General features: G+C 34.4%; 3 protein-coding genes across 3 annotated transcripts in view; 2 read left to right on the top strand and 1 right to left on the bottom strand.

Moving 5' to 3' along the window:
• The first annotated feature begins 9,871 nt into the window (after positions 1–9,871).
• Positions 9,872–17,914, top strand: LOC111405541 (lactoylglutathione lyase-like). The gene is made up of 4 exons (XM_023034481.1): positions 9,872–10,064; positions 10,571–10,798; positions 17,386–17,461; positions 17,587–17,914. The coding sequence occupies exons 1-4, from the start codon at positions 9,981–9,983 to the stop codon at positions 17,610–17,612; spliced, it is 414 nt and encodes a 137-aa protein (XP_022890249.1). The 5' UTR covers positions 9,872–9,980; the 3' UTR covers positions 17,613–17,914.
• A 1,322-nt stretch (positions 17,915–19,236) lies between these two features.
• Positions 19,237–20,372, top strand: LOC111406955 (late embryogenesis abundant protein D-34-like). The gene is made up of 3 exons (XM_023036306.1): positions 19,237–19,603; positions 19,707–19,994; positions 20,065–20,372. Exons 1-3 carry the CDS (start codon positions 19,274–19,276, stop codon positions 20,257–20,259), a joined length of 813 nt encoding a protein of 270 aa, XP_022892074.1. The 5' UTR covers positions 19,237–19,273; the 3' UTR covers positions 20,260–20,372.
• A 2,965-nt stretch (positions 20,373–23,337) lies between these two features.
• Positions 23,338–26,846, bottom strand: part of LOC111406554 (isoleucine N-monooxygenase 2-like) — a 12,741-nt gene continuing 9,232 nt past the window's right edge. Inside the window, exons 4-8 of the mRNA XM_023035959.1 lie at positions 24,916–24,923; positions 24,651–24,739; positions 23,889–24,525; positions 23,588–23,790; positions 23,338–23,511 (exon numbers count right to left, since the gene is read on the bottom strand). Coding sequence (XP_022891727.1) covers positions 23,338–23,511; positions 23,588–23,790; positions 23,889–24,525; positions 24,651–24,739; positions 24,916–24,923 — 1,111 coding nt within the window. The remainder of the gene's footprint in view (positions 23,512–23,587; positions 23,791–23,888; positions 24,526–24,650; positions 24,740–24,915; positions 24,924–26,846) is intronic.

Genomic DNA, 26,846 nt, shown 5'->3' with positions numbered 1-26,846 from the left:
ACGGGATTTAATTAAATGAATTAATTAAATATTGGATCGGATCAGGCCAAGCCCGTTTGGGCCTATATAAATACATGGCTAGAGTTTTCAATCGATATAGTTTTCTCATATTTTTTCTTGCTAGTACAAGATGAGAAAACCCTGGTAGCTGCAATCTGTTCTCTGTGTGAATCACCGTTAGAGGCTGAGCAATTGGACAGCTTTGGGTGGCAGATCAAAACTGCTGGAACAAGGGAAAAACAAAGAAGTTTGCAGATAAGGAAAATGTATCACTTTTATCATAATTTCTATTTAAACACAAAAATGAATCCTGGCGGGAATCGAAATATGTTTTAATTTTTCGTTGTGTATGTTAAAAAGATTCCCAACACTGGTATCAGAACCAACTTTGTGTTTGTTAGGAATTGATTTACATATTATTGAAATCAAAAGTTGATTTATCATGTTTTTCTTGAATCTAGCAATTTAAAATTATTTTTCATTTTCAAAATTTTGTTTTGAGAAGAGAATAATTTTGGATCATTAAAAAAAAAAGGATGGATGTGGCGGACACGACGGTGGCAAACGCACCACCCAGGCCTAGGCGTGCTGCTGCGCGCTTGCAACAGCCGGCAGCAGCATCACGTCGCTGCTATGTCGGCGCCTGGAGAAGAAAAAATTTTAAAATTTTAGGGTTTCTGCATAAATCAGCTGACTAATTTGGAACAAGGGCCTGTGATGCAGATTTTGAATTTGCTGGCCCGTGGTTGTAATTATCTAGAAAGGGGGTCAAATGCAATTTTTAAAAGGAGGACTTATTCTGTAATTTGTGAGTTATGAAGATCCTGATTATAATTTCTTTTGGGTCAAAATGCAATTCATTTTGGAAAGGGATTTAAATGCAATTTTGAAAAGTTTTAAAATTGATTTAAGTGGGTTTGACCAGTTTTTTCAATTTTGACCCAGATTTAAAATTTTATTTAAAATTGACGACTTTTATATTTTGGTTAAAATTAGATTTTAACATAAATATTAAACTTGATTCTAAATTGAATTTTATTTTATTTAGGAATGTTACCCTAAATTAACATATTAATTCAATTTAATTTAGAGTTAGACTCTAATTTAGCATTTAATTAAAATTTGATTTTAATTAATCATTCGCTCCAAATATATTCTAGAAATTAGAATTGGATTCTAATTTAACATTTAATTAAAATTTGATTTTAATTAAATTGTGTCACCCTAACATTCTTCTCGAAATTAGAGCTGGACTCTAATATGATATTTAATTAAAATTTGATTTTAATTAAATAAGTTCGCCCTAAAGACGACCTTAAGTTTTGTAATTAGAGTTGGACTCTAGTTTGATATTTAATTAAAATTTGATTTTAATTAAATAATTTCGCCATGTAATAGTGGAATTAGAGTGGGACTCTAATTCGATATTTAATTAAAATTTGATTTTAATTAAATATGCCCACTAATTTAATTAATTGATTAATATGATTAATTAATTATTTAATTATTCTGATCCATTTGTCTAAAAGAGTTTAGACAATCTTAATTGCAAGAAACTTGAAACTTGTTTGCATATAATATTAGATATTATATAGGCATACATTTATGTGATGAATGTATTATTAGTGGACGATTATGGACTCGACCATGTGGATATGTTGAATGGTTAATTTTATTCTTATCGTTTTATGAGCCTGCAAGCTGCCTGCGAGCCTGTTATTATTATGGGCCTGTGAGCCCGTTATTATTATAACTTGCGAACTCTTAATCATTTTGGACATGTGATTCCGTTATTTTTATTGTTGCTATGGGCATGCGATTCCAATTTCATCTAGGCTTGGGTGCCAACTAGTATAGGATACATGTTGTAATTGGACTAATTGAAGACACACGAAGAAAAGGAAACCATGAAGATGGTGCATTGATACTGATCAATGTGATACCCCTAGGAATTGACCAGCCAGTTTTCCTTATGGCTCGAGAAGACTAGATAGTAAAATCCATAATCGTCCACACTATTACATTATTTAATATATATGTTTATTTGCATGGTAGATGTATAATAAAATATATATGATTGTTACGATGAGATCTTTGAATACAAAATCCCTCAATAAAATATTAAGTCACATTTATTATTCGTCTTTCATTATTATAGTGAAAAACTAGAGTCCCAAATCGTCTCAACTTGTTGAGTACACTCAAGGCTGGTCTATTAGGGATATGTTTGACACTATGAAATATTTGATATTTCTGAATGACGGGTTTGTCTTAACTAAAAATTTATCTTTTTTTGAGTACACTCAAAGAGATAAACTTTAGAGGCACGTTAAGCTAACACATAAGATGTGTGAAGACAAAGAGTTGTCGGTTTAACGATTTGGGAGTTGTATGGAGATACAATTGATAATAGTATCTATCCAAATAATATATTAAGGCTTGTTAAGTACACTCAATATCTTGATATAACATATGGGATCCCAGCCCACTGAGAGTCAAGTGTGGACTCTATAAATTTATGTGAGAGGGTCATAGATTTAGTCAAACAGTAGGAGCATAATTAATTTAATAAAAGTCTATATTAAATTAATTGATGCATTTTATATATTATTCTTTTCCTTTTCGTCATTTACATTTATATTGAATCCTGAGTAGCCATATGTTTTGAATGGCATACTGGATGCCAACAACCAAACGGAATTTTCTTGTTTGGTACTGCAATCTGAGAATTGTTCTCAGGTATGAGAAAATTGGTTATATCCTTAAGTAGTCCATTCTAGAGACATCTGCAGATGACTCGATCAAGAAAGATGTGGCTGCTATAATAAACGCAGTGATGACGATAGTACTACAACGTATGTGATACTTGCTACTATGTCACTTGAGTTACAAAAGCAAAATGAGAGTATAGATGCTAACATTCTAAACATGATTTTTCATTTCAAAAGAGTTGTGTGATAATAATCATGTGTAGAAGGATATGAGACTTCCAAACAACTATACCGATGCAAAGTGATAGAAGTATTTTTAGTTAATGCTCATGTACTGAAGATGATTGACATGAGAAGTGTCTCAATTGAGTTCAATCATGAATTATGAACTAAGTATTGACTTAGCTCTGCAATCTCTCTCATAGAGTTATTCATACTAATTATGAATTATGATATGAATAAACTCGAATGCACACTCATTAAGTTGCTTAACCTGCTTAAAACTGTTATGCCCAATATCAAAGTTACAAATGGACAAGCCATTGATTCCTCTAAGGATATTAAGAGGAAGTCTAAAGGGGCTTTGTGAAAGTGTCCAATGTGGCTAAGACCGTCAGAGCTAAGGACAATGTCAAATCTAATGACTTTTGATTTCATTATAGAATGAAAGGTCATTGGAAGGAATATTGCGTGGCTTACGTCTACTTCATGAGTTTCTTAGGTATTTGATACCAGACGTGGATCTCATATTTATATAAATATGGAGAAACTAGATAGAAGTAGACCACTGAAAAAGGGAGAAGTTGAACTACTCGATGAAGATGAGCAAATGTTGCTGCATTGCCTGTAGGAGCATACTTCTTGCCGTTGCCTTTTGACTTAGTATTAGAATTAGAGAAATGTTGCTTCGTACCCACCGTAGCTGGAACATTAAAATGAATTTCATGTTCAGACATGAACTATTTTAATGTTAAGGACAACTGTTGTTCCTACTTATCTTGATTAAGATCTTAATAGTTATGGTAAGCTACAAAATAAACATTTATATTCTAAATACTAAGCATTCTATAATGAGTATAGAAGTTAAGAGGCATAAAAATGACAATCTGGTTGATACCCAAATCTGGCATTGCAGAATTGGTCATATAGATGAAATGCAATTTCAAAATTACATAGAGATGTATACGTAGAGTCAATTAATTTTGAATCGTTTGACAAATGCAAAACATGTCTATTTGGCACAATGATCAAATCTCCTTTTACTTGAAAAGAAATAAGTTTGCATAAATATTGGCATAATACATAGTGATGTATATAGACCCATGTCAATTAATGCTAGATAAAGTTTCTCTTATGTCATCAATTATCATGTATACTTGATAAAATTCAAGCATAAAATTCTTGAAATGTTCAAAGGATTCAAGCTAGAAGAAGAGAAACAAATAGGTAAGATACGCTCACATTAAGATCTGATCGAGTAAGAATATCTTAAAGATAAAATTTAGATTATCTAAGAGAGAATGAGATTCTCTTGCAGTGGACTCGTCCATATACACTGCAGCATAGTGGTGTGTCTAAAAGGAGAAATCGTTAACTATTAGATATAGTGCGATTAATAACAAACCATGCAAGTCTCCCAAAATTGTTTTGGGGTCATGCGTTGATTGCAATGTGCAACACACTAAATCATGTCACTTCTAAGTTGGTTAACAGAACTTCATACGAGTAATGGAAAGGTAGTAGTCTCAATTTATCTCATATGAAAGTTTGGGGTCATGACGCTTATTTGAAGTGCCTTGAATCGGATAGGTTTGAGACTAATCCGATAAATACGTATTTGTGGAGATATTCAAAGCAGACATTTGAATATAAATTCTATTATCATAAAGAAAGTTTTTATCTCACGACATATCGTCTTCCTATAGAAAATGTTACTCTAGGGGAGGATAGTGAGAGCAAAATAGAACTTGAAAGAGTTCAAGAGTCAACAGATATAGTTAACCAAGTAGATAAATTCGAGTTTGATCCCATATCTGATGTAAGACATACTCTTGATCAGGAAGTAAAGACTCCTGAGGACATGTTAGTTCTATGTGAATCTAGTAGGATCATTCGACCTTCAAGAAGGTGTGAATCCATGATTACTAATAAGGTATTACTGATCCAAGATAATGAACATGCTAGTTGCACCAAAATAAAGTCAAGTGTTGACTTAAAAGAGACAACAAGAGGTCATGAAACTTGAAATGAACTTAATGTATGTGAACAAGGTTTGGACCTTGATCGAGCCTCCTGATGGAATAAAACCCACAAGTTTTTGTAAATAGTTTACAAGGAAAAGGTTGATATGGATGAGAATATCCATATATACAAAGCAAGGCTAGTAGCAAAGGTTAAATGTTGACCTTGGTGAAACCTTTCTCCTGTAGCCTTGCTGAAGTCGATTCGGGTTTTGCTTGCAACAGTTGCATACTGTGACTATAGGTTAAAAGAAGTCTCTTGGAGCCGAAATATTCGATTTGATGAAAAAGTCAAAGTGTTTGATTTTATCAAATTTAAAAACGAATTGTGTGTTTACAAGAAGATAGTGGGAACATTGTCGTATTCCTAATATTATAGAAAATGACATCCCTATGTTTCAATTGTTGAAATAATGGTTGTTAAAAGATTTATTGATGAATGATATGGGAGAAGCAACTTGATCTCTAGAGATAGATCTAGAAGATTGCGTAACTCATCCCAATTTACATAGATGAAATCTTGAGAAAATTTCATATGAAAAAATTGGTTTACTCTTAAACGATATGTTGGAAAGGTTCCAAACGTAACGCAATCGTTAATTCAATAGTAGAAATCTAATACATGATTATTTCAGAAGTAGCAAAGAGTTGCAATGTGGATCATGATGTTCATAAATGAACTTGGAGTAGTTCCTGATATTGTTGATCATATGTCATTGTATTGTGATAACAATAGAGCTATCGCGAAAGTGAAAGAACTAAGGTCTCATCAATTATCTAAACATGTATTAAAGCGGTATAATCTCATCAGAAAGATAATACGTAGAAATGACGTAAAGAGAAGAACGAATTCCCACATTTGATAATATTACAGATCCACTAACAAAGAGTTGTCATAGCATAAACATGATTGTCATGTAAACTCTTATGATATTGGATATATAAGTGATTGGATGTAGTGCAAGTGGGAGTTTGTAAGTGTTATGCCCTAGGTCTATTCAACCTTGAACATAAATACTTTTGATATATAATTAATGCAATATAATGACAGATCTATTATTTAATTAATAGACAATTAAATTAAATAATAGAGTCCGTAGATTCAAATTTTCGTAATTTGTTAATCACAAGGAGTTATGATTGTGAGATACAAATTACATATGATTGAATTTTAAATCGTCCGTGGTCGTAAGTAATAACGAGATACGGATATCGTTATTACGGATAGATCGTCACGTGTGACATTTCTTACTTGTGAAGTAAGTAGCTGATTTCACAAGTTAAAATGTGGTGACACTTAAATGAACACGTGGATGCTGAGAGATTCCACATGGATAATTATCTGAGTGTCAGTGGTTAATCTCTAACGTTTCGTAATGAGATTGATCTTTTTGACTTGAGGTTGTCATAGTACCTTATATGAGGACGGTCATGCTTTGATGGTGTTGGATGTTGCTCTGCCAAGGGCAGCTAATACGACATCGTTCAGGTATGTCAAGAATCATATGAAGGTTGTGAATGACCAATAGATGATTCGTCACTCTTAGATAGGAAGAGATTATGATCTGCGTTTTATTCAATTAAGTCGATAATGAAATCTTTGGCCAAAGTGTACTCATAAGTCGAAAATGAGTTTTCGGCTTATATTGACTTAATAGTGGAGTGAAAGATATGATCGATAATCGAGATTGATACACTTCCATATCTTATAATTGATCGGATCGTATTGACGAAGGGATTATAGTTTCACGGTAAACGAACAAGTTTGGTTACGTGACATTTCCCGTTACATGTATTGCCTTGACACGTTTTTAGATGTCAATCTGGGACGACGAGTGTGATTTGTGATAAATTAAAAGGGCATTTTAATTTATAAATTTTGATTAGATCAAAATAATATTTCACGTCGTTAGACATCGTGATCGAGAACCTGATGGTCGCACACAAAAGAAAATTGGAAGATTGCAATTTGTCAATTAATTAATTTAACAATCATTGGATGAATTAATTGATTGGGTTGGTTATTTATAGGTCCGAATTAATTAATTGGATTAATTAATTCACGGACCGAATTTAATTAATTGAATTAATTAAATATTGGATCGGATCAAGCTAGGCCCGTTTGAGCTTATATAAATACATGGCTAGGATTTTCAATCGATATAGTTTTATCATAATTTTTCTTGCTAGCACAAGAGGAGAAAATCCTGGTAGTTGCAATCTGTTTTCTGTGTGGATCACCGTTGGAGGCTGAACAATTGGATAACTATGAGTGGCAGATCAAAGCTGCTGAAACAAGGAAAAAGCAAAGAAGTTTGCAGATAGTGAAAATGTATCACTTTTATCACAATTTCTATCTAAACACAAAGATAAATTCTGACGAGAATCGAAATATGTGTTAATTTTTTGGTGTGCATGTTAAAAAGACTCCCAACAATTCTGCCAATGTAACGTACCTCATTGACTAGAAATTGCTCTAAAGCTTGCCACGGAATATTTTTATAATGTTATTATAGATGTTGAAATAACTGTTAACTTACCTATGAGACACCATGTGACGTCTTGTTAACGGAAAAGACCATAACTATACATAAAATTGGCCTTGTTATTTCATGGCATGTCACCCTCCACATTGACCGACCTCTTATCATCTCCGAAAGGATGATTAACATCAATTTATAATTTAATCTATTCCAATCAATAGTACTAACTATAATTTAATAAATTACCAGTTAGATAAAATTACTATCTATTCTTTAAATTTTTAGAACTTTAGAAATCTAATTTAAAATGTTTAGCATTTCAAAAATATGAACTTGTAAACTAATTTACCAACTTGAATTTTTTAAAATTCTTAAAAGATAAAAATGCTATTTTTGTTACCATAAGAAAGGATCATAGTTGGAGCAAGAAGGCGAGTACAAGGAAGAAACTTGGATAACAAGGAAAGACAATGAGGGAGAAAAAAGTTATCGCTCAATCCGAAGTTGTTCCTTCCGTTGCAACTAATAAATATTGGAATGCCTTTCACAATGATTATCATTCCACATAGTGGCAAATGGTATGCATGTGTGTGTAGTGCACGTTGAGCATTCTAGTTTTGTATAGGGAAAAGTTGAGAGAGAGAGAGAGAGAGAGAGAGAGCACATTTGCAGCTAACATTTTGTTTAGAGAATTGATTTGTTTAATCGGCATTTACTCATTTATTGTATTCATATTGCTTGCTTCTCGTTTCTGCTGCATTTGCCACGTGTTTTGGGCAATTTCTTACAACAAGTAGTATTAGTGCTCATGATTTATATTATAGGATTAATAAAGGATGATGACAATTTCAAACTCTGAGGTGCAGTTGTGGTCCTAGAGTCGCATTGAGGTGCATCTGTGGTGGTTGTGTCATACTAATTAAGTGTAACTGTCGAGATGAAATAATGCAAAAGTGGAGCAGTGGTGATCAAGTCACGCCAAGGATGATGTTTACTATTGCTAAAGATTGTGAAGAAGTGACCATGACACAATTTATTAGGGATGAGCATGATCCGGTTCGGTTCAATTCTAATGAGAATCAAATCGGATCCGAAATTTTTGGATATTTAGTAAATGGAATCGTCAGGTCCAAATTTAATTATGGAACTGTTTGGATTCGATTCCATACGGTTCTCGGGTTTCGTATTACAATTTTTTTTAATATTTAGAAAGCTACATTAATTCAATTAATGACATGTTCAATCTTAACTCTTACAAAACAACCTAATCCAATTTTATGTGTCTTTTGCATCTATGATAAAGTGATGCTTAATTACAATATGTCTGACTCTTCTATAAAAAATGTGATTCCTTGTCATTGTTATCGCTGATTTGTTGTCAAAAATATTCCATGACCTTCCTTTTCTTTTCACCAAGATCTTCAAAAATTATTTTCAGCCAAAATGCTTGAGATATGTCAAGTGCAGTTAAAATAAATTCAGCTTCCGCTGATAATTGAGCAACTGACTGTTGCTTCCTTGAGGATCAAGAAAATACACTTGGCCCAATATGAAATGCATAACTAAAGGTGCCTTTTACGTCATCTACACAACCTCTCAAATCACTATCATAGAATCCAATTAACTTTATCGGAGAACTTTTGAAATTTTGAATTCCATAACTCACGGTACCTTGAATGCATTTGAGAACTTTTTTACTGCTGTAGAATGAATGTTATTTGGAGAAAATGACGTAGCTTTCCCAAAGATTAATCATTTCATACTCATTATCATTTCTTTTTTAAAATTTTCAATCATTTCAGCATTGGCAACACAAATCATCAACATAAAATATCACAATAAGAATATCAACCATCCTCTTATCTTTTCACATGTAACTTAGGCTCGATTATGCTTTTCTCAAATCCGTTTTCTACAAAGTAGGTGTCAGTTTCACTATTCCATGCTTTAGATGCTTGTTTCAATCCACATAGCACTTTTCTTTAGCTTGTGCACATTTTCAAGACTATCATGCATTTTTTTTAAGTTTGAGGACCAACTTGCTAATGGGATAATAGGTTACGGACCAAAGCAAATTTACCAAAAGAAAAAGCAGATGTCCTCCGTTTGACCCCATTTTATGGAAGAACAATGCTACACTTACAAAGGTGAGTTACAAAATTGGTTGACAAAATAACATTTACACCAATTATTTTAAAAATAAATTTTTAAATCATTTCAAATCAATGGCCTTGATATTGCCAACACACTTTGTAATTCAACTTTTGTAATCCAATTTTGTACAAGTAATTTTATTGTTTATAGAAATGAAATGAGTGGAATAGTAAATTTTTTTTTTATTTTTTTTATTTATAAATGAGTGGATTACATGAAGAAAAATGAAATCTAATATAATGTAATTTAATGAATCCAAACGAGAGCTAAAAAGTCGGCATCTATTGCTCCACGAAGTAAGCGAAGTCACTAGAAAACGGCAGAGTTCCATACCAAGTAGAAAACAGCAACCACCACCAAAAAAAAAAAAAAAAAACTCACCCGCAAAAAAAATGGCAGCGGCAATGGGAGCTTGCCTGAATCATGTGTCCAGGGAATCCACTGACATTAAACGCCTTGCTCAGTTCTACATAGAGGTTTGTTCTCTTTCCCCCACAATCATTTTAATTATACTTTTCCCAACTCCATCACTATATAAAATACGTCTGTGTTTTTAAAAATTCTTGTTGATTTATCAACAAGAACACCAATTGAAATGGAAGGTGTTTATTTTTGAATTGTGGGTTTTAAGTTTTTGTATTCTTTAAGATTCAGTACTTTGTATTTTGGATTTCTCTATTTTATTTAGGGTTCCGTGATAAGAAGCATAGTCTAGTCTGTCATAACTTGACTATTGTTTTCATAGTTTAGGGATGTGAAATTTGATGTTTAACACGTCTAACAAATGGTGGCTTGCTTGAAAATCCCAATCTTTGCTCATTTAATTTTTCAAGCTTTGATATCGTACTTAAAGGATGGTCCAAGGATTGATTTGTTTTTGTGCAAGGTGGTATTTTACCATTAACATTCTCTTCATATTTTATGGGGAAAAAAAAAATAAAAACTGAAACAATATATGATTTTGAATCGTGGGTTTTTACAGGTATTTGGTTTTGAGCAAGTGAAGAGTCCAAAATTTGAATTTGAAGTTATATGGTTGAAGTTGGGTTCATCCTTTTATCTTCACCTCATAGATAGGGATCCCAATACTAAACTTCCAGAAGGACCGTGGAGTGCCACATCAGCATTGGCAGACCCCAAGAATCTCCCCAGAGGTCACCATATCTGCTTCTCTGTGTCCAATTTCGACTCCTTTATTCAGAGCCTTAAGGTGCGGTTATTATTGGTTAACATACTCGGCAATTATGATTATATATATCCCTGATGCAATCAATTCCTATTTATTAATAGAGACATCGATGTTAGATTTGGATTCAGGCAATTAGCATTGTCTGGTATAATTTATAGAAGTATAGTCAAGATATAGAATAAGAAATTTATTTGGATTAAATTAGGACGGGATTGTTATTTTGGTAATATGAGTATTTCGGCTTTATTGTTTCTGGTGAATGCAACGGAGTTTAGCTGTCCACCATTAAAAATCTAGCCACTCAATACTTGACTATGTATTCTGAATTCGAATGGTCGTTTTTGAACTCTTCCAGGCTATGGACTTTTTGCAAGTTAATGTGTTGCTTCAGATTGTCAAAGAATTTGTTTTTGAAGTAAGAAAATGAGTTCTTTGATTAAGGATCATGCTGAAGTTTTGTTGGCACTTGAGAGTTTAGGCTATTTGGGCTCATGTATGGAACAGTTCAGTGTAACTTTTCGTCACATTTCTTTGGTTTGAATTTGGAAACAATCCAACGAGAACTAAATCCTCAAAATCAACTGCTGTAAGATTTTCAACCACCTCTCTTCAAGTAGGTGACTTTCACGGTGCTTTGTTGGTAGTCAAGAAGGCCTAGTTAGTTAGGTGTCTTGTCTGAATTTGATTATCGGCAAATCCTTTGCTAAACCACACTTGCACGGAAATTTAAGGGGGGGGGGGGAGAGAGAGAGAGTTTTTCTTCTTATGCTTGGACTTCCAACATAGATAGATCCTTCACTCAGTCAATCTGAGATGGAGTTGGCATTTGGGGCTAAGGTCATATGCATGTTGGCTGTCTTCAAGTTTGAAACTCTGCTCTTTGTTAATTGAAGGAAGCCTTCAGATCTGAAAAGTGTATAATTTACGCGAATGTGTGCTTTTGCCTTGGTGTAAACAAGATTCATACGGATCATTGTTTTGTATATTGCGTTCTTCCGGCTTAGTTTGTCCAGAGTGTTATGAGACCTTCTAGTTTCTGTAATAATGTATACAGTTCAAGCTGTACCCATACCAGATGAGAAGCTAGAAACTGCAGCAACATTACCTTCCTTGGACGTACTCCAGCTAAATCCATTGCTCTTGCTGCAATATCATCCTTCAAATACACAAGTATTCACCTCCTTTTGGATGATGTGTATGATGAAGTTCTTTATGATTCGGAATTTATAGTTACATCTTCATAATTTTAATATCCTAGGGGCTAGTCAGGATGAAGAATTTCATAGAACTTTCACAATTTACATCATAGGCAAGTCCAAAGAGACTGCTTGGTTTAATCATGCTGCAACTTGTTTGATGTTGTGGAATTGCCCCCACTGAATTTCGAGAACTTTCAATTTTTCCCCTCCATCATTTTAGTTAATTTTTCCTTCAAATTTGTAGCTTAATCATCTTCTTGTGGAGAAATTGAAACTTTACTCAATGGTGCAGTGGAAATTACGAAACAAAGAATATCAGAGAAAGTGACGAAGCTCAATGTGTAACGACCTGGCCTGTGTATCAAGCCATTAACTTACGCACTGTCCCCTATGGGAGAGTTCGAGTCAATCTTATCTTATCACGGATTTTTGTCAAATCCCCATTATTTGAACCTTTGACATTTCCTTTAAGATAGACTTAAGTTGAATCCTGGTAACTATTGAACAATTTGCCTCGCATTTTTTGTAACATCCCATGCCTAGTTCCCGGCCGTCAAGGCACCAAGATTCAACTTAAATTTATCTTAAAGGAAATGTCGTGGGTTCGAATCTTAGAGACGGTACAGAATGGCTAAGATGGACTCAAGCTCTTCCAGAGTGAATAGTACGTAAGTTAATGACTTGAACACAGAGGTTGGATCGTTACACAATGTTTTTTGTCGGAAATAATGAACAACACCCAAACAGTGAAGCGGTCTTTAACAACCCCCAAACAATGAAGCAGTCTCTTCTTTTACTTAACTGCAAAATAAAGCACGCAATAGAATAGAAATAGCCCAGCAAATTAAAATTAAACCCAGTAGCAAGTTGCATGGCCCAATTCCTAAGTAGTGATTAATTATTCGCCATCTGGTGTTTGCCTCGTGTAATGAACCATGCCTTTGTATCTGATAATGACATCCACTTATATTTATTTTTATTTGGATTCTTATTTATTTTGTTTATTTTGGTTGGACTATTATTTAGTAGACTTGGCCCTCTCTTTATGGTTTTGCTTTGTTATTTAAACCTAGTTTGTTATGTAATTGAGACAGTTGATGATTATGATGAATTGAAATTGGTTGTGGTGTCTCCTTCTTCCCCTTTCCCCTGGAACTTCTGCCGAAATTTCTGCTGCTTCTTTGATTTCTTTCCCTTTCTTACTGCCATTTTCTTTATCCTACATCAAATTTGGTATCAAAGTTGAAACTTGGGTAATTTCTCATCTACATCCAAAAAAATTTCTTCCTATCCTCTTCCAAAAAAAAAAAAAAAAAATCTTGTAGAACAACGCAAACAAAAGAATTTGTTGCGAGGCAACCGTTCTTTTCAATTTTCTTTCCCAGTTAAAAAAAAAAAAAAGAAGAGTTACTGTTCACACATGGGGAAAAAAGTTCCGTTTGTGTTTCATCAGTTTATGGAAAAAATGAAAATAAAAAATAAAAAATCTAAAAACAGAGTCACACCCTGTTCTTTTTTCTGCTGCCAAGCAAGTGTGCTGCTATACATGCTCTAGAATATCAAGTCTAAACCAAACCCAATCAGCTCCCACATCCAATTATCCACAAATCTCCAAGCCCAATATTTATCCCTATATCACAAATAGCCTAAACCTAGTAATTGCAGGTCCATAAAACCAATTTCTATCTTCCAATACCCAATTCTCGCGGTCCAATTTCAATTCTCCATGTCCCAATACCACACCCAAGCCCATATATGATATCACTCACCAAAGCCCAAATACATACAACACTACACAGCCCACACCCATTTTCCCCAATTACACCAACCCAATACTTGAACATCTTCTTCCCCGTCAATAACCCAGCAGGCCTATATCTCCACGACACCGGTGCATCGCTCCCCGTCGGCATCCAGTCGGCCACTACTCCCGTCGACGCCACCCATGCCGACGACACCTTCATTACTGGCAATCCAAATTTCCACGACCACATCAATCATCGACATACACTCCCAACTTCATTCGCGACAGCCAACACCACAATTCTCGCCACCATCTTGCACCGTCTCTGAATCTAGCTGCAAATCCAACCCGCCAGCCACCGACATCACCACCCAACTCATGTTGCCTGCTTATAACAGGCGACCCATGCAGTAACTTTACATCTACCTTCGACATCATAGTAACCCAGAAATTCTACTAGCTTGCTAGCCACTGCAACCATTCGTTTTTCCACTGACGACACATCAATACCTTTACAATCGCCACCCTTGCTTTGTTATTTTACATGTATCAACAATATTAGTTTGCAATATTTGGATTTGCTTGATACCAAAAAAATAAAAAATAGAGCTCAAGTTGTTAGTTTCGTTACTTGTACATGTGTTTTATTGATTTCTTCATTGCACGTTATTTAGCTTGTAATACAGTGCATGCAGTTGCATAGTGATCGTCTTATCACTTCTAGTTTCAGTACCTCCTCCATGGAACTTTTACTATTTGATGCACTCACCTGACAAATAGCAGCTATCCAAACCCAAATGATTGCTACTCTTGAAGAGAGTAAGGCCCTCTCTGCTAATTTGAACAATTTTAAGCAAATCCCTTATTTGATCAACGTGGATAATTCTGAAATATCCCATAATAGACGTTATTGTCATCGACAAGGAGGTCGAAAATATTTTCGATACAATCGTAGTGATAGGGATCAAGTTCGTGGGAAAGAAAGGGCCTATGACCTGCACGATACTCATTCTCTTCCTCCTCATAAGGAGAGTTTCTTTAGAGACATTAAATTAGACACTCCTACTTTTGATGGTTGCTTAGATTTTGAAGTTCTTAATCAATGGATTGCCCTTAAACAAGTGAATCAGTTAGTGATTGAGTATATTGTTCAATTTGAGGAATTTTGAATGAAATGTCATGTCATTGAGGATGAGACCTTAACTTTGAGTAGGTTTATATAAGGTCTAAGAGATGAACTTAGGTGTGAGCTTTTCTTTTAAGGTGTCACAATTCTTGATCACGCTTACTCTTTAGCCCGGGACTGCGAGTTACTTATTAGTACCCCATATGAAAAGCCTAGTCACTATCATTCACCCATCTCATCAGCGCCACCTCCTTCTATTAAGTCCCTTCTACGTAGAGCCTTCCCCGTCTAGTATTCCTCCCATATCGATGCCACCTCCTCCTGTTAAGTCCTTTGTAGGACCTTCCCCATCTAATGCTCATCCTTTGTTGGAAAATAAGGTTTAAGATTTTGAAACTCCAATGACTCCTCAGTTACGGTGCTACAACGTAGGATTTTGGTCACAGTTCTCTCAAATATCCTAGTCAAACGTTAGTCATTGAAGAACGAATGAATATACTAGATGAGCGATTAGAAGATCAAATCTATGAACCTAAACTTGAAGAATTTGATGACTTTGATGATAGTGAGAACACTTCCTTAGATAGTATTCGAACTTTTCCTATGAATCTATGTATTGTACCCCTTGTTCCCGATACCTCTAAGTCAAAAGTTGTGCGTCATACTCTTATCCAACTTAAAGGTACTGATGATTTATGTAATCATGCCATTTTCAAGGAAAATCTTCGGAATTGGAATTTGATCCTCCCAACAATGCAAATTATATATAACAATTTTGTGAATCGGTCTATAAGTACAAGTTCCTTTGAAGTTATTCATGGTTATGAATCTAGGATAATTTTAGATCTTATTCCCATGTATCCACATGTTAATGTGTCTATGTCAGTTGTAGTAGTTGTAACACATCTTTATAACTTGCATATTGAGATCAATAAACAACTTGAAGCAAGTAATGCATTATATCAACTTCAAGCTAATTTGCATAAGCAAAATTTTGAATTTAATATTGGGAATTATTTTATATTGCAAGGCTGCAGTGTTGGTCCTTATGAAATTCGAAAGCATGTTAGTACAAATACATGTGTCATTGATTTTTTATCACATTTTGGCCACCACTCCGTTTTAACTGTTGAAGACTTAATTACTTACAAAGGTCGTTTTTATTGTTTTGATGATCTTTTTCAACTTTTATGTGGACCACCAAACCTACATATACTACCATTTTTACTCCAATAACACTCATCACAACACACAAAGATAAAATTGATGTTATTTTAAATGTACGGGTTGTGTTAACAATTGATGGAGAGAATCGGTACTCATTTGTTGGGTAGGTTGATGTGCTTCTTGTGCTCCTCATTATGTACAATCATATGAAAATCTTAGAGATGAGGTACATGAGTATTGGTTATTTGGAGTCCAGTATCAATACTTGGTTAGAAGGAAAGATCGTCCCCCTTGATTAGATCATATTCTTGGGAATAAGCTACGGCTTTCATTACTATCAATCATGAAATTTTGTTACTTGGTTCGTCAAAAAGATCTTTTGTGGTATGCTTGAAGTATCTTGGGCATCAGATTGACTATAGCCTCTTGTGATCTATCCACTCGACAGGGTCGAGTTTTCTTCCACCTTGGAATAGTTGACGAGGACATCCACTTATATTTATTTTTATTTTTATTTGGATTCTTATTTATTTTGTTTATTTTAATTGGACTATTATTTAGTTGGCTTGGCCCTCTCGGTTTTACTTTGTTATTTAAATTTAGTTTGCCATGTAATGATGAATTGAAATTGGTTGTGACGTTTCTTTCTCCCTTTCCCTTTCTTCTTGAATTTCTGTTTTTTCTCCGATTTCTTCCCTCATTCTTTCCGGTTTCTTTCCCTTTTCCCTCATTCTTTCCGGTTTCTTTCCCTTTCTTGCTGCCCTTTTCTTTATCCTGCATCAGTATCTGCATCACCCAACCACCTCTATCCAATACCCTTCTTTCACTATAACATGGTCTCTTGAGTTCTGCTTTACTGGGCTTGGAGAAGACACATCTGCCGGTCGATTCTTGGGATGGACACTACTCTCTCCATTCCAGGTCCCACTGCTCATTCCTACAGCCAATACCAATATACCATCCAACTCCCATTCCTGAGTATCAAACGAAATCCCTTGTCCCAGCGGCACAACCATCGGCGCCATTTTTGGTAGAGACTTAAGAAGTCTCTCTCTCCCAAATATGATGCCACTGTTCAACTATCCCTGACCCAGTTGTCACTGTTCCCTTGACCCAAGTACCAAAATCTGCTTCACTCAACTTGAGTCGTTGGTTCTAATTCCTTTGTCACCGGTTCTTCTTGCTACTTACACGAACGAGGCTTAGTTTGTTGTTGCTATTTATATAAATTAAAAAACAAGCTGAGGGCTTCTTGGGGGAAATCAATGAAAGGAAGTTCCTGTAGGAAAAAGGAAAGGATGAAAAAGAGCTTAACACAAGTTCACATTTTTCATTCTAGTTTTATTAAGATTTGCTTCATCTTTCCTAGCAGGAAAAAGGAATTGACGTATATGAGAGGGCGCACCCAGATGGAAAGACCAAGCAGGCATTTTTCTTTGATCCAGATGGTATGTTTTCCTTTACTGTATTGGTTCTAGACAGTCGTAGCCCAAGAAACAGATTTGATTGTATTGAATGTCCAAAAACATGAGAATCACGTTTTAATTTGTTCCATTGAATTATTGCTCTGCAGGGAATGGATTGGAGGTCTCTGGCTAGAGCTCCGTTCAATAAATTTGGTGCCCTTCTAAATGCACATGCTTCTGTGTGGTGTAATGCAACCATTGAAGCTCATTGGTTGTTACGTAGTACATGTTGAACGGCAAACTACTCTATTTAGGGATATATGAATTCCTATTTTGGTGTCTTTTGGTCATGAAATTTGCTGTACCATAGTTTATGTTCAGGAAAGAAATATGTTGTAATAAATGGCCATGGTTAATCTATATCTGTATTGTAGTATGAAATGGCTTTGGTAAGGTGGAGTATTAATAAGAAAGATGTGTTAAAACTTTCATTCATTGTACTGTCATTTTATCATTTACGCTTTAATATCGTGCCCCAAATAGGCGCACACTGGTGATTCCAGAAATGCGATAATCACAGGTATAAGATGTACCGAACAGGAAAACTTGTCTTATGCCCAACAGTAGTTGTACAGTTAGCATATTTATGAGTGAGTGGTTACATTATATTTGAAGGAATACTTGTCGAGTCTAGATGCCTTGCTTCTTTACCTGTTAGTGAGTTTTACATCTTTTGTTAGCAAGTATACTTTTCAAGATTTCATCGAGTGTCATTGGTTAATATGGTACTTGTAGATGTTATGAAATGTACGAATAAAAAGTAAATGCTTACCAATCATTAACATGTGTCAGTTTATTAAAATCATTAAATTGAATTTTTCTATACTTTATGGTTATTCTAGTTTATATTTCATCACGTGGCACACAATTGTACCATTGATTTGTCTATTGCTTAAACATTCAGTTATCTCAATTTTGATAACTATTGAAATGTCATCGAAGGTGTACACAGAGAATGTAGATTAAGTTCATAAAATTACTTAAAACAATCAACAAAAGATGAGTTTGGTTACAGAAATAAGTTAAAAATAGGTTGCACACGTAGAGAGTTTAAAAAAAAAAAAGAAAGAGAGTTTTGCTACACGAATATAAAGGATGACAATATGACATAGGGAGTGATCGAACACATAGACATGGGAGTCGGCATTTTTTTAAATTCACACATGACCCATGCGCAATGTGAGGGTCCATCAACAGGAATGTCAAAATTTTTGGGCTAACCAATTTTATTTAAAAAAAAAAAAAAGACAATAACTTGCTGACACATCAGCCTGTTTTTTATTGTCTGTCTTTCTGCTTGTCTGTTTATCGTTACACACATCCGTTTGGCCCTAATTAATTTTCATTCCATTCCATTTCATTTTTTCTTTTCTAATTTCAACCACACAATTTTTTATAAAAGAATATTACACATAAATTGAAAATTTTTCTTTCTTTTATAATCACTCATTTTTCAAAAAAATATTATTTCACCCATTAATTTTTTAACAAAATAGGGACCAAACGAATTTCACCTCTCTGACACAATTGAATTATAGCACCTGTAGGTGTTCAAGTTGGTGCAGCCTCGCCTTTGCCTCCCAATACTCCCTAGCTTACACTTAACCTCCAAATCTGCCACGTGTAACCGTAATTCCAGCTCATATAACTGGCCCGATGCCACGTGACATAAATTATCGATGTGTCATCACCTCTTTACTCCAGTCACCTATACATGTACAAATTGTTTTGCAGACACTTCTGATCAATAATTCGAATAATCGGCCAAGAAAAAGAGCTATTTGGGCTGCAAAAATGAGTCAGGAACAACCAAAAAGGCCTCAGGCAGCGGAGCAAGAACCGGTCAAATATGGAGATGTTTTTCAAGTTTCTGGCGAGCTAGCAAGTAAGCCAATTGCGCCCGAAGATGCTGCCATGATGCAGGCGGCTGAAACCACCGTATTGGGTCAGGTACAGAAGGGTGGTCCGGCCGCCGTCATGCAGGCTGCCGCCTTCCATAACGAAATGGCTGGTATTGTCCGCCACCGGGATGTCACCGACATGGCCGGAGAGGCAGGTGTTACTGTTACAGAAACTGATCTTCCTCCTGGAACTCGTATAATCACTGAATCAGTTGCTGGACATGTAAGTTAAGCATTTCCGTTCCCCGTCCACAAACCACAACACCAGAAAGTTTAGCTATGCTTAAAAGTATTTTAAGTTATTTCTTATTTTTTTATAATAATAGGTTGTGGGACAGTATGTTGAATCTACACCAATAGTACGTATGACAGAATCAAGCGAAGTCCAGTCCTCCATAACCATAGGAGAAGCCCTTGAAGCCTCAGTACAAACGGCGGGGAATAAGCCGGTGAATCATAGTGATGCCGCCGCAATACAGGCTGCAGAATGTAGAGCAACAGGTTCTAGCATCATAACTCCGGGAGGGCTCGCCGCCACTGCCCAATCTGCTGCAGCGTACAATGATGGATTGATTGGGGACCAAGACAAAGTCAAACTCAAAGAAGTTTTAGCGGTAAGTGATTTGAAATCAAGAAAGATGGTGAAAAGAAAGACGTTTTTCTTGACTTTGTTGACGTGTGTAGGGAGCCAAGGCAAAACTGCCGGTGGATAAGGCCGCAACGAGGGAAGATGCTGAAGGGATTATGAGTGCAGAGCTGCGGAATGATCCTAATTTGACTGCTCATCCGGGTGGAGTGGCAGCAACGGTTGCGGCTGCCGCGAGGATCAATGAAAAGAGTTATGCTCATTTAGGTAGTGCGAGCTTCGGAGGTCAGTGAGGGTCTGATGGAATATGAAGTATATTTGTATTTCTGTATTTTATGTTAAGCTACAATGAAGGCAAAAGTTTAGCAGTATGCGAATATAAATAAATACATTATATTATGTCATCTCTATCAGATTGAAGTGATATATATATATACATATATCCAAATTTTATTTTATTTTATTTATAATCGTGGATGTTTGGACCAGCTTACGCGCACCTCGACTCATCCCACGGGATTCCGAAGTTTACTACTCGAACTAGTGATCATTAGGAGCAAACCTAAGACCTAATTGGTTAATCAAAATTGAATCCCAATACTTTCTTTTTTTTTTAAATTATGAATGAAAATAATATTTGCTATATGATTTGCGGTGTGGAGTTTCAATTTTTGAGTTTTAAAATTTTTAATTTAAAATTTTTAGTATATATAGAAGAACATCAAAATGAATTCGTGCATTAATTTGCAAACTGCTAAGAGATTAAGATCTTAAAATACAAGAACATCGAATTAAAACAAATTTGCAAACTGTAAGTATCAAGATGTTTCACAGGAAAGTTTCACCGGGAGAGGGGTGGTGTGCTTGGATTGGATGATAAAAAAATAGATTAAAACAAACTAATGCAGTGTTGACACTTAACATCTGGCAAAAAACTTTGTGAAACTTCTCTGTACTTGATGTAAAATTGTTCTACAAATATTTTATAGAATTTCTCTCTCTCTCTCTCAAACATTTCTGGGAATATGAATCTACCAATTATGAACTCTAGTAGGGTTTGATGTCTTTAACGACTATCTGTACTCCTTTTTATGTTTCACGTCTATGTGACCAATCTTAAGCGCGTCACAGGAAAGTACAAAGGAAGGAACCACTTTTGTAATATTTTGAAAATGGAGACTAACATGAGATATTTAAAAAAAAGTTGTGAACCCCAACGCTCCCATCGTCCTGTCCTTAGAGTTTTGTGAGGGAGGTAAATCGCGGAATGTGCCCCCGCAGGCCAGGGAATAAGAGCTGTCTGTACATTGTGCCTACAAAGAGTCCAATTCCATGTTTCAAGAATCGAATCCCCACACTGCGACTACCAGCAAGGCGTGAAATAACCTTACTCTTATCCTTTGCACCACTAGGCTATACCCCGAGGGCAACTAACATGAGATATTTGCCCACAAGTGACAACTTGAGAGGCTTAGACATTTGCAAAACTTCATCATCGTTGAAAAGAATTGTCAGTCTGCCTTCATAAGATAATGGCGATTTTTATTGAACAATGGAGCTAGAAGATGATGCAAAAAATTTGAAGCAAAAGACATTTTTTGAATTGCTGTTTCAAGTTCAATGTAGAAGATTAGAAGTTAGTGCGATTAATGATCTATCAGATTGATGTTTAAAGATTTCAGTAATATTACATTTTGTTATAAAAGTGAAATAGTTTGTACAACAGTGTCAATGAATATTTAGGGCCTTTTTTTAAATAGATTTTGTAAAATGTGATTTTTTTGGAATGTATTATTAAAAAGTAGAGAAAAAATTTGGGTCCACCTGACAAGTTATTTTGTTGAAAAAATATATAATTGAAAATGAGTTTAGGAAAAATGAATTTCAAAAAATTTTGTACCAAACACGAACTTAATAGTAATATGTTTTATTATTTGTATATAGGCACAACGATGAAGAACTTTATCAAATGTTCAAATGTTGATTTCAAAATACAAAATAATTCTAAAATAAAAGTGAACAGTTAATCGACCGTTCTTCCAGTTGATTCCTTTCAGAGAAACAACTAAAGTTGATTATCTACAGCAATAATAAACTACCATATTTGGCAAGTAATTAAATAAAAATTAAGTGTTTAAACAATGAATTCTGCGTTTGAATTGATTCTTAGCTTTCGTTTGCTTTTCAATTTTTCTCCTAAAACGTAATTTTTCAAATCAAACATTAATTTTAAGCTCACACTCATATGATTTACAAGCATTGTCCATTTATCAACTACCCATTTTTTGAAAAGTAGATCTTAGAAAAATAAAATGAGGCACAAATAAATAGAAATTGCAACAAGACCGCGCGCATTATTGAAATATTGAAATACCAATTTTATTTATTTATGAAGTAATCTGATATTATAGCAGTACTTAGGTATTACAGTAGCTAGCTAGATGTCTCCAACTGACATATTTCTTAACCTCTTTATAGTTGGTACAACGCCTCATCCAAGCGAGGCCTTGCATGTGCCTGCAAAGGTTTAGCCAGAGTCAGTTCTGTAAGGACTTTTAATTAAAGATGGGCTTGTATGTGTGAATAATTGTGTGTTAAATTATAGGCTATCGAATTCGGTTGAGCCCGATTAAAGTGATCTAATAAGGTTTCGGTTTTGGGCTTTAATGTATCCAATTAAAGTATGGGTTTACATATGTGTAGAGACCGGGCCCAAGTCCTAATTCTATGATGGGCCGAATTAGGTCAAAGGGCATCCTCATATAAATAGGTTATGGTCCCCAGATCACACGCAACAGATTATTGTTCATTCTCTACTGCATCCCATCACAGAGAGGAAAAGGAGACTGCGTGTAGATTTGGAAGATCATACCGCGAAATCCATATTGCATTAACCATGTCAGATTCAGGTATGCTTCTGCTTTAATTATTATATTTCTTGATGATTTAACATGAAAGATCCGGTATTTAAAGAATTAAATTAAATTATCCAACAAGTTCTTCCTATGTAGAGAGATCAATCTTCTCCTTATTGGTTGGTAGGCTCCATGTGAACCCTTGAATCAGGTTTCCCAATGCCATTATAGTCAAAAGTGTACCAACACTCTGTCCAGTACATGCATGCTTACCAGTAGAAAAAGTCGAGAACCTCAAGTTTGGTTCTGACAAATCTACTTTACTGACATTTCCACCCAAATGCCGCTCTGGATTGTATTTCAAGGGTTCTTCCTAGGTCTCAGGGTTACGACCCAGTCCGATTCGGCTCAACAAGACATGGCTGCCTTTCGAAACAAACCCACTTCCATGTCTGTTAATGACAGGTGCGGCAAATTGAACGGAACGTGAGGATGCAGCCTGAAAGCTTCTCTTGCTCATGCCTTCAAATAATTTAATTGGTGAACATCCGATTCTTGAATCCATCGGTCTTTCCCTTCAACCCTGTCTATTTCCTCGACTGTCTTTTGGAGAATCTCAGGTTGATTAATCATTTCTGCCAGCGCCCATTCTGCTCCTGCCGCAGGGCCATCTACTCCAAAAAAGAACTCCTAAATAACAAAATTATATTAAACTATGTACGAACTGCCATGTCACAAAATATATAAGCAACAGAAATGACATTACACTGCATTGAGCTTTGATCTCATTTATCGACAGAAGTTGCTTCCCACTTTTATCCTTAAGCGTTATCATAATGTCAAGAAGGTCCTCTGCTTCTTTTCTCTTACCATCTTCCCATTGTTTGATTCTGGCTTCTATGATTGGATCATGGTATTTGTCAAAAACGTTCATGGAGTTCCTTACATTATTTTCATGGCCATCGATATCTAGACATCTCAACCAGGGCACGTAATCTGATATGCAAAACGCTAACGTGTGTTTGAGCACTGTATAAAGAGCTTGAATATGTTGCTTTTTTCAAAACCTGGTCCTCCATTTTCTCCACCTTCCCCAAAGAATCTTCTGCTAAAAGTCATCTTTCTGATTACATTTGGTCCATAATGTTTGATTGGTAAACTCAGATTAATTACTGATCCATCTGGATTATTGCACCGTTTGAATATATAGTAAACAAGATTATCAGTTTCTTTATTCCTCTTGTTAAGTAGCCACCGAAGTCTGGTTGGACTAAACAACTCCTGATTGACAATCCTTTTCATTTTCTTCCACTGTTCTCCCCATGGAGAAAGTCCCGTTGTCAAGAATCCCTGGCTTGCATATTCAGTAGCCATGGTTATAGGTCTTGACATGAAAAGAGAATCATGTTTATGCAGAAATTCTCGGGAGAGTTCTGGTGAAACTACCACTATTACATGAACCCTTCCCAGACGGATGCAGCCTATATTTGTTTTCAGTTTTTCCATTACCCCGTCTACCCATTTGAATACAGGCTTGTTTGCGTACACTTTAGGAAGGTTTCCGACTATAGGCCAGGAAAATGGACTAGGTGGAAGTGGTGGTTTTTTGCTTTGGCTCAAGATTTTCCCATTGATGGTTACAAAGATGAGCATGCAAGAAAGGAGGAACGAAGACATCCAAAATCTATACCCAGAAAATTGGATCTAAAATGGTTCAGATTGTCATGATCTTCACATTGTACATTAAAAAAATGAGGATAGGATTGCCAACTCACGTTGTACATTAAAGAAAATTTTCTTTGACCCCAATTCTTGCTTGTGTAACGTACCCGCCAATGTAACGTACTCCTTTGACTAGAAACTGACATGCAAGATTTCATGAACATATCAAGACCCAACACAAATACCACCTCATCATCTATCAACAGATGTATAAAAAAATTGTATAAGTAGCATAGTCCGCTTGCTAATATCAGCTTGTTTGTTAAGTAATTATAATCATTTTAAATAATAATTAGATACAAATAAATGGATATTAGTTGTAGATTTTACAAATGTGTAAATAAAAAAATTAAGTGATTAAAATACACCTACCAAACACGCTAGAAATAAAAAGCAAATGAATAAAGAAACCTACCAGATATGCTTTAAATATATGGATACAAGACCTACTTCATTTAATATCACATTATATTTTCGTGAGGATATATAGCTTTACTTTGGATAATATAGTTATAAATGATGTCTTGAGTATGTGTGTGTGTGTTTTTACAAATAAACTAATTTATGTATTATAGTTTTGAAAGGTTTATAACTTTTTGATTAAAAGTAAAAACAGGTAATTGACAATTATATATAACTAACTGAACTTTTATGCGAATTTGACCACTAAAGTAAATATCTTAACAATTAGAACCATAATATTAAAACCTTGTGTCTTTTCAAGGTTGAGGTCTTCCATTTATTCCCCCCATGTATTTTTTTTCCTTGTGCCAAAGGGTTTTATCGACATTATTCAGAGGGCAGAACATTAAACTCACAGTTAGGGATTCTGTTGATAATATGTTTGACTGAAAATTAGTTGAAATTTTTGTGCCCATTTGGGTACCGAACAGAATCTATACATAGATTTGAGACATTGATAATATTAATACAAGTTCTTCAGATGATAGGCATAATGCATATAAGATGTTATGGAATAAATCTCACATCGGATAGTTTTGGTAAATATTTATCAATATATAATGGTTTGAGTTATTTCCCTTAACAAGATGATCAATTAAAATGAAATCTCAAATCTTAACATGATATCAAATGTCATTAAACTCAAACGAGCTATATGATTTCAATTAAGACTAAAAATTAGCACATGAACTTTAATATTGATTTGCTCAAACAAACAACCGTGTTGGGGGGAAATATTAAGAGATAAATTCCATATCGAATAATTGTTGAAATATAGACCAATATACAATAACTTGGATTACTCCTTTTAGTAAATTTGGCATTTTAACATGGACCTCAAATCTTGATATAAGATACTTGAAAAATCTACTTTCGTCCTATAGACTTTAAGGGCCTGCTTAGGATGATGATGATGATGATGATGAGATTATTATTATTATTATTATTATTATTATTATTATTATTATTATCCATTTTGATTGATTTTGGTTAGCAACGTTTACGAGGGGTTGGTAAATCTAGGCTATCTAGCGTTTGATATTCTTTAGACACTGATTTAGGGTGATTTATTAAACCATCCAAAATAATTTTGGTAGCTTATCATATTCTCTTTTAATTTTACCTTTTATAAAATAATTATTTCCAACCAACATAATTTGTTCATAACTAACCTATAAATAAAAATACATTAACAAAAAAAATTACTTATAAGCAAATTATACTTAAAAAATAATTACTTTTGTGTAAAAAAATGTTTATAAAGTAAAATACATCTAAAAAACATAAAAAGTATAAAATTCACTCATGTATAAAAATTATTGAAAATTACAAAATTTAACTTTTAGTTGTAAAATTTACTTAAAAATAAAAAATACTAACTTAAAATTTTAAGTATATATTTTACCTTTTTTAGTTAAATATTAATTTATATTAAAAATTTCATACTAGAAATTATAAATTTCAGAATCGATACATAATAAACTCACAAACATGGAATGAATTGTTTTAAAATTTGCTATGAAATCACTAAAAATCAGTCCAAGCATAAATGTTCAAAATCAATTTAAAAAAAAAAAAAAAGTCAAATAACCGATATTCCAAAACTCTCAAGTAAACCCTAAAATGTATGAAGTTCATATTTTTTAAAAGACGAAAGATAGACTTTAAGAAATTACTCCTAGATGGATAAGACGAATCCATATTTGTTTTATTGATTTCACAAAAAATATTAAAAACGTGATAAGATTCAAATAGGGGGAAAAATAGTAGTAAGCTACTTTTGACACGATGATGTTGTGCCATAAATTTTTTTCTCAAAAAAAAAAAAAAAAAAAAAATCT

The sequence above is a fragment of the Olea europaea genome, chromosome 12, assembly GCF_002742605.1.
Source record: "Olea europaea var. sylvestris chromosome 12, O_europaea_v1, whole genome shotgun sequence".
NCBI classification, from domain to species: Eukaryota; Viridiplantae; Streptophyta; class Magnoliopsida; order Lamiales; family Oleaceae; genus Olea; species Olea europaea.
The sequence above is the reverse complement of the archived record's forward strand: the minus strand, read 5'-3'. Positions and strand labels throughout refer to the sequence as shown.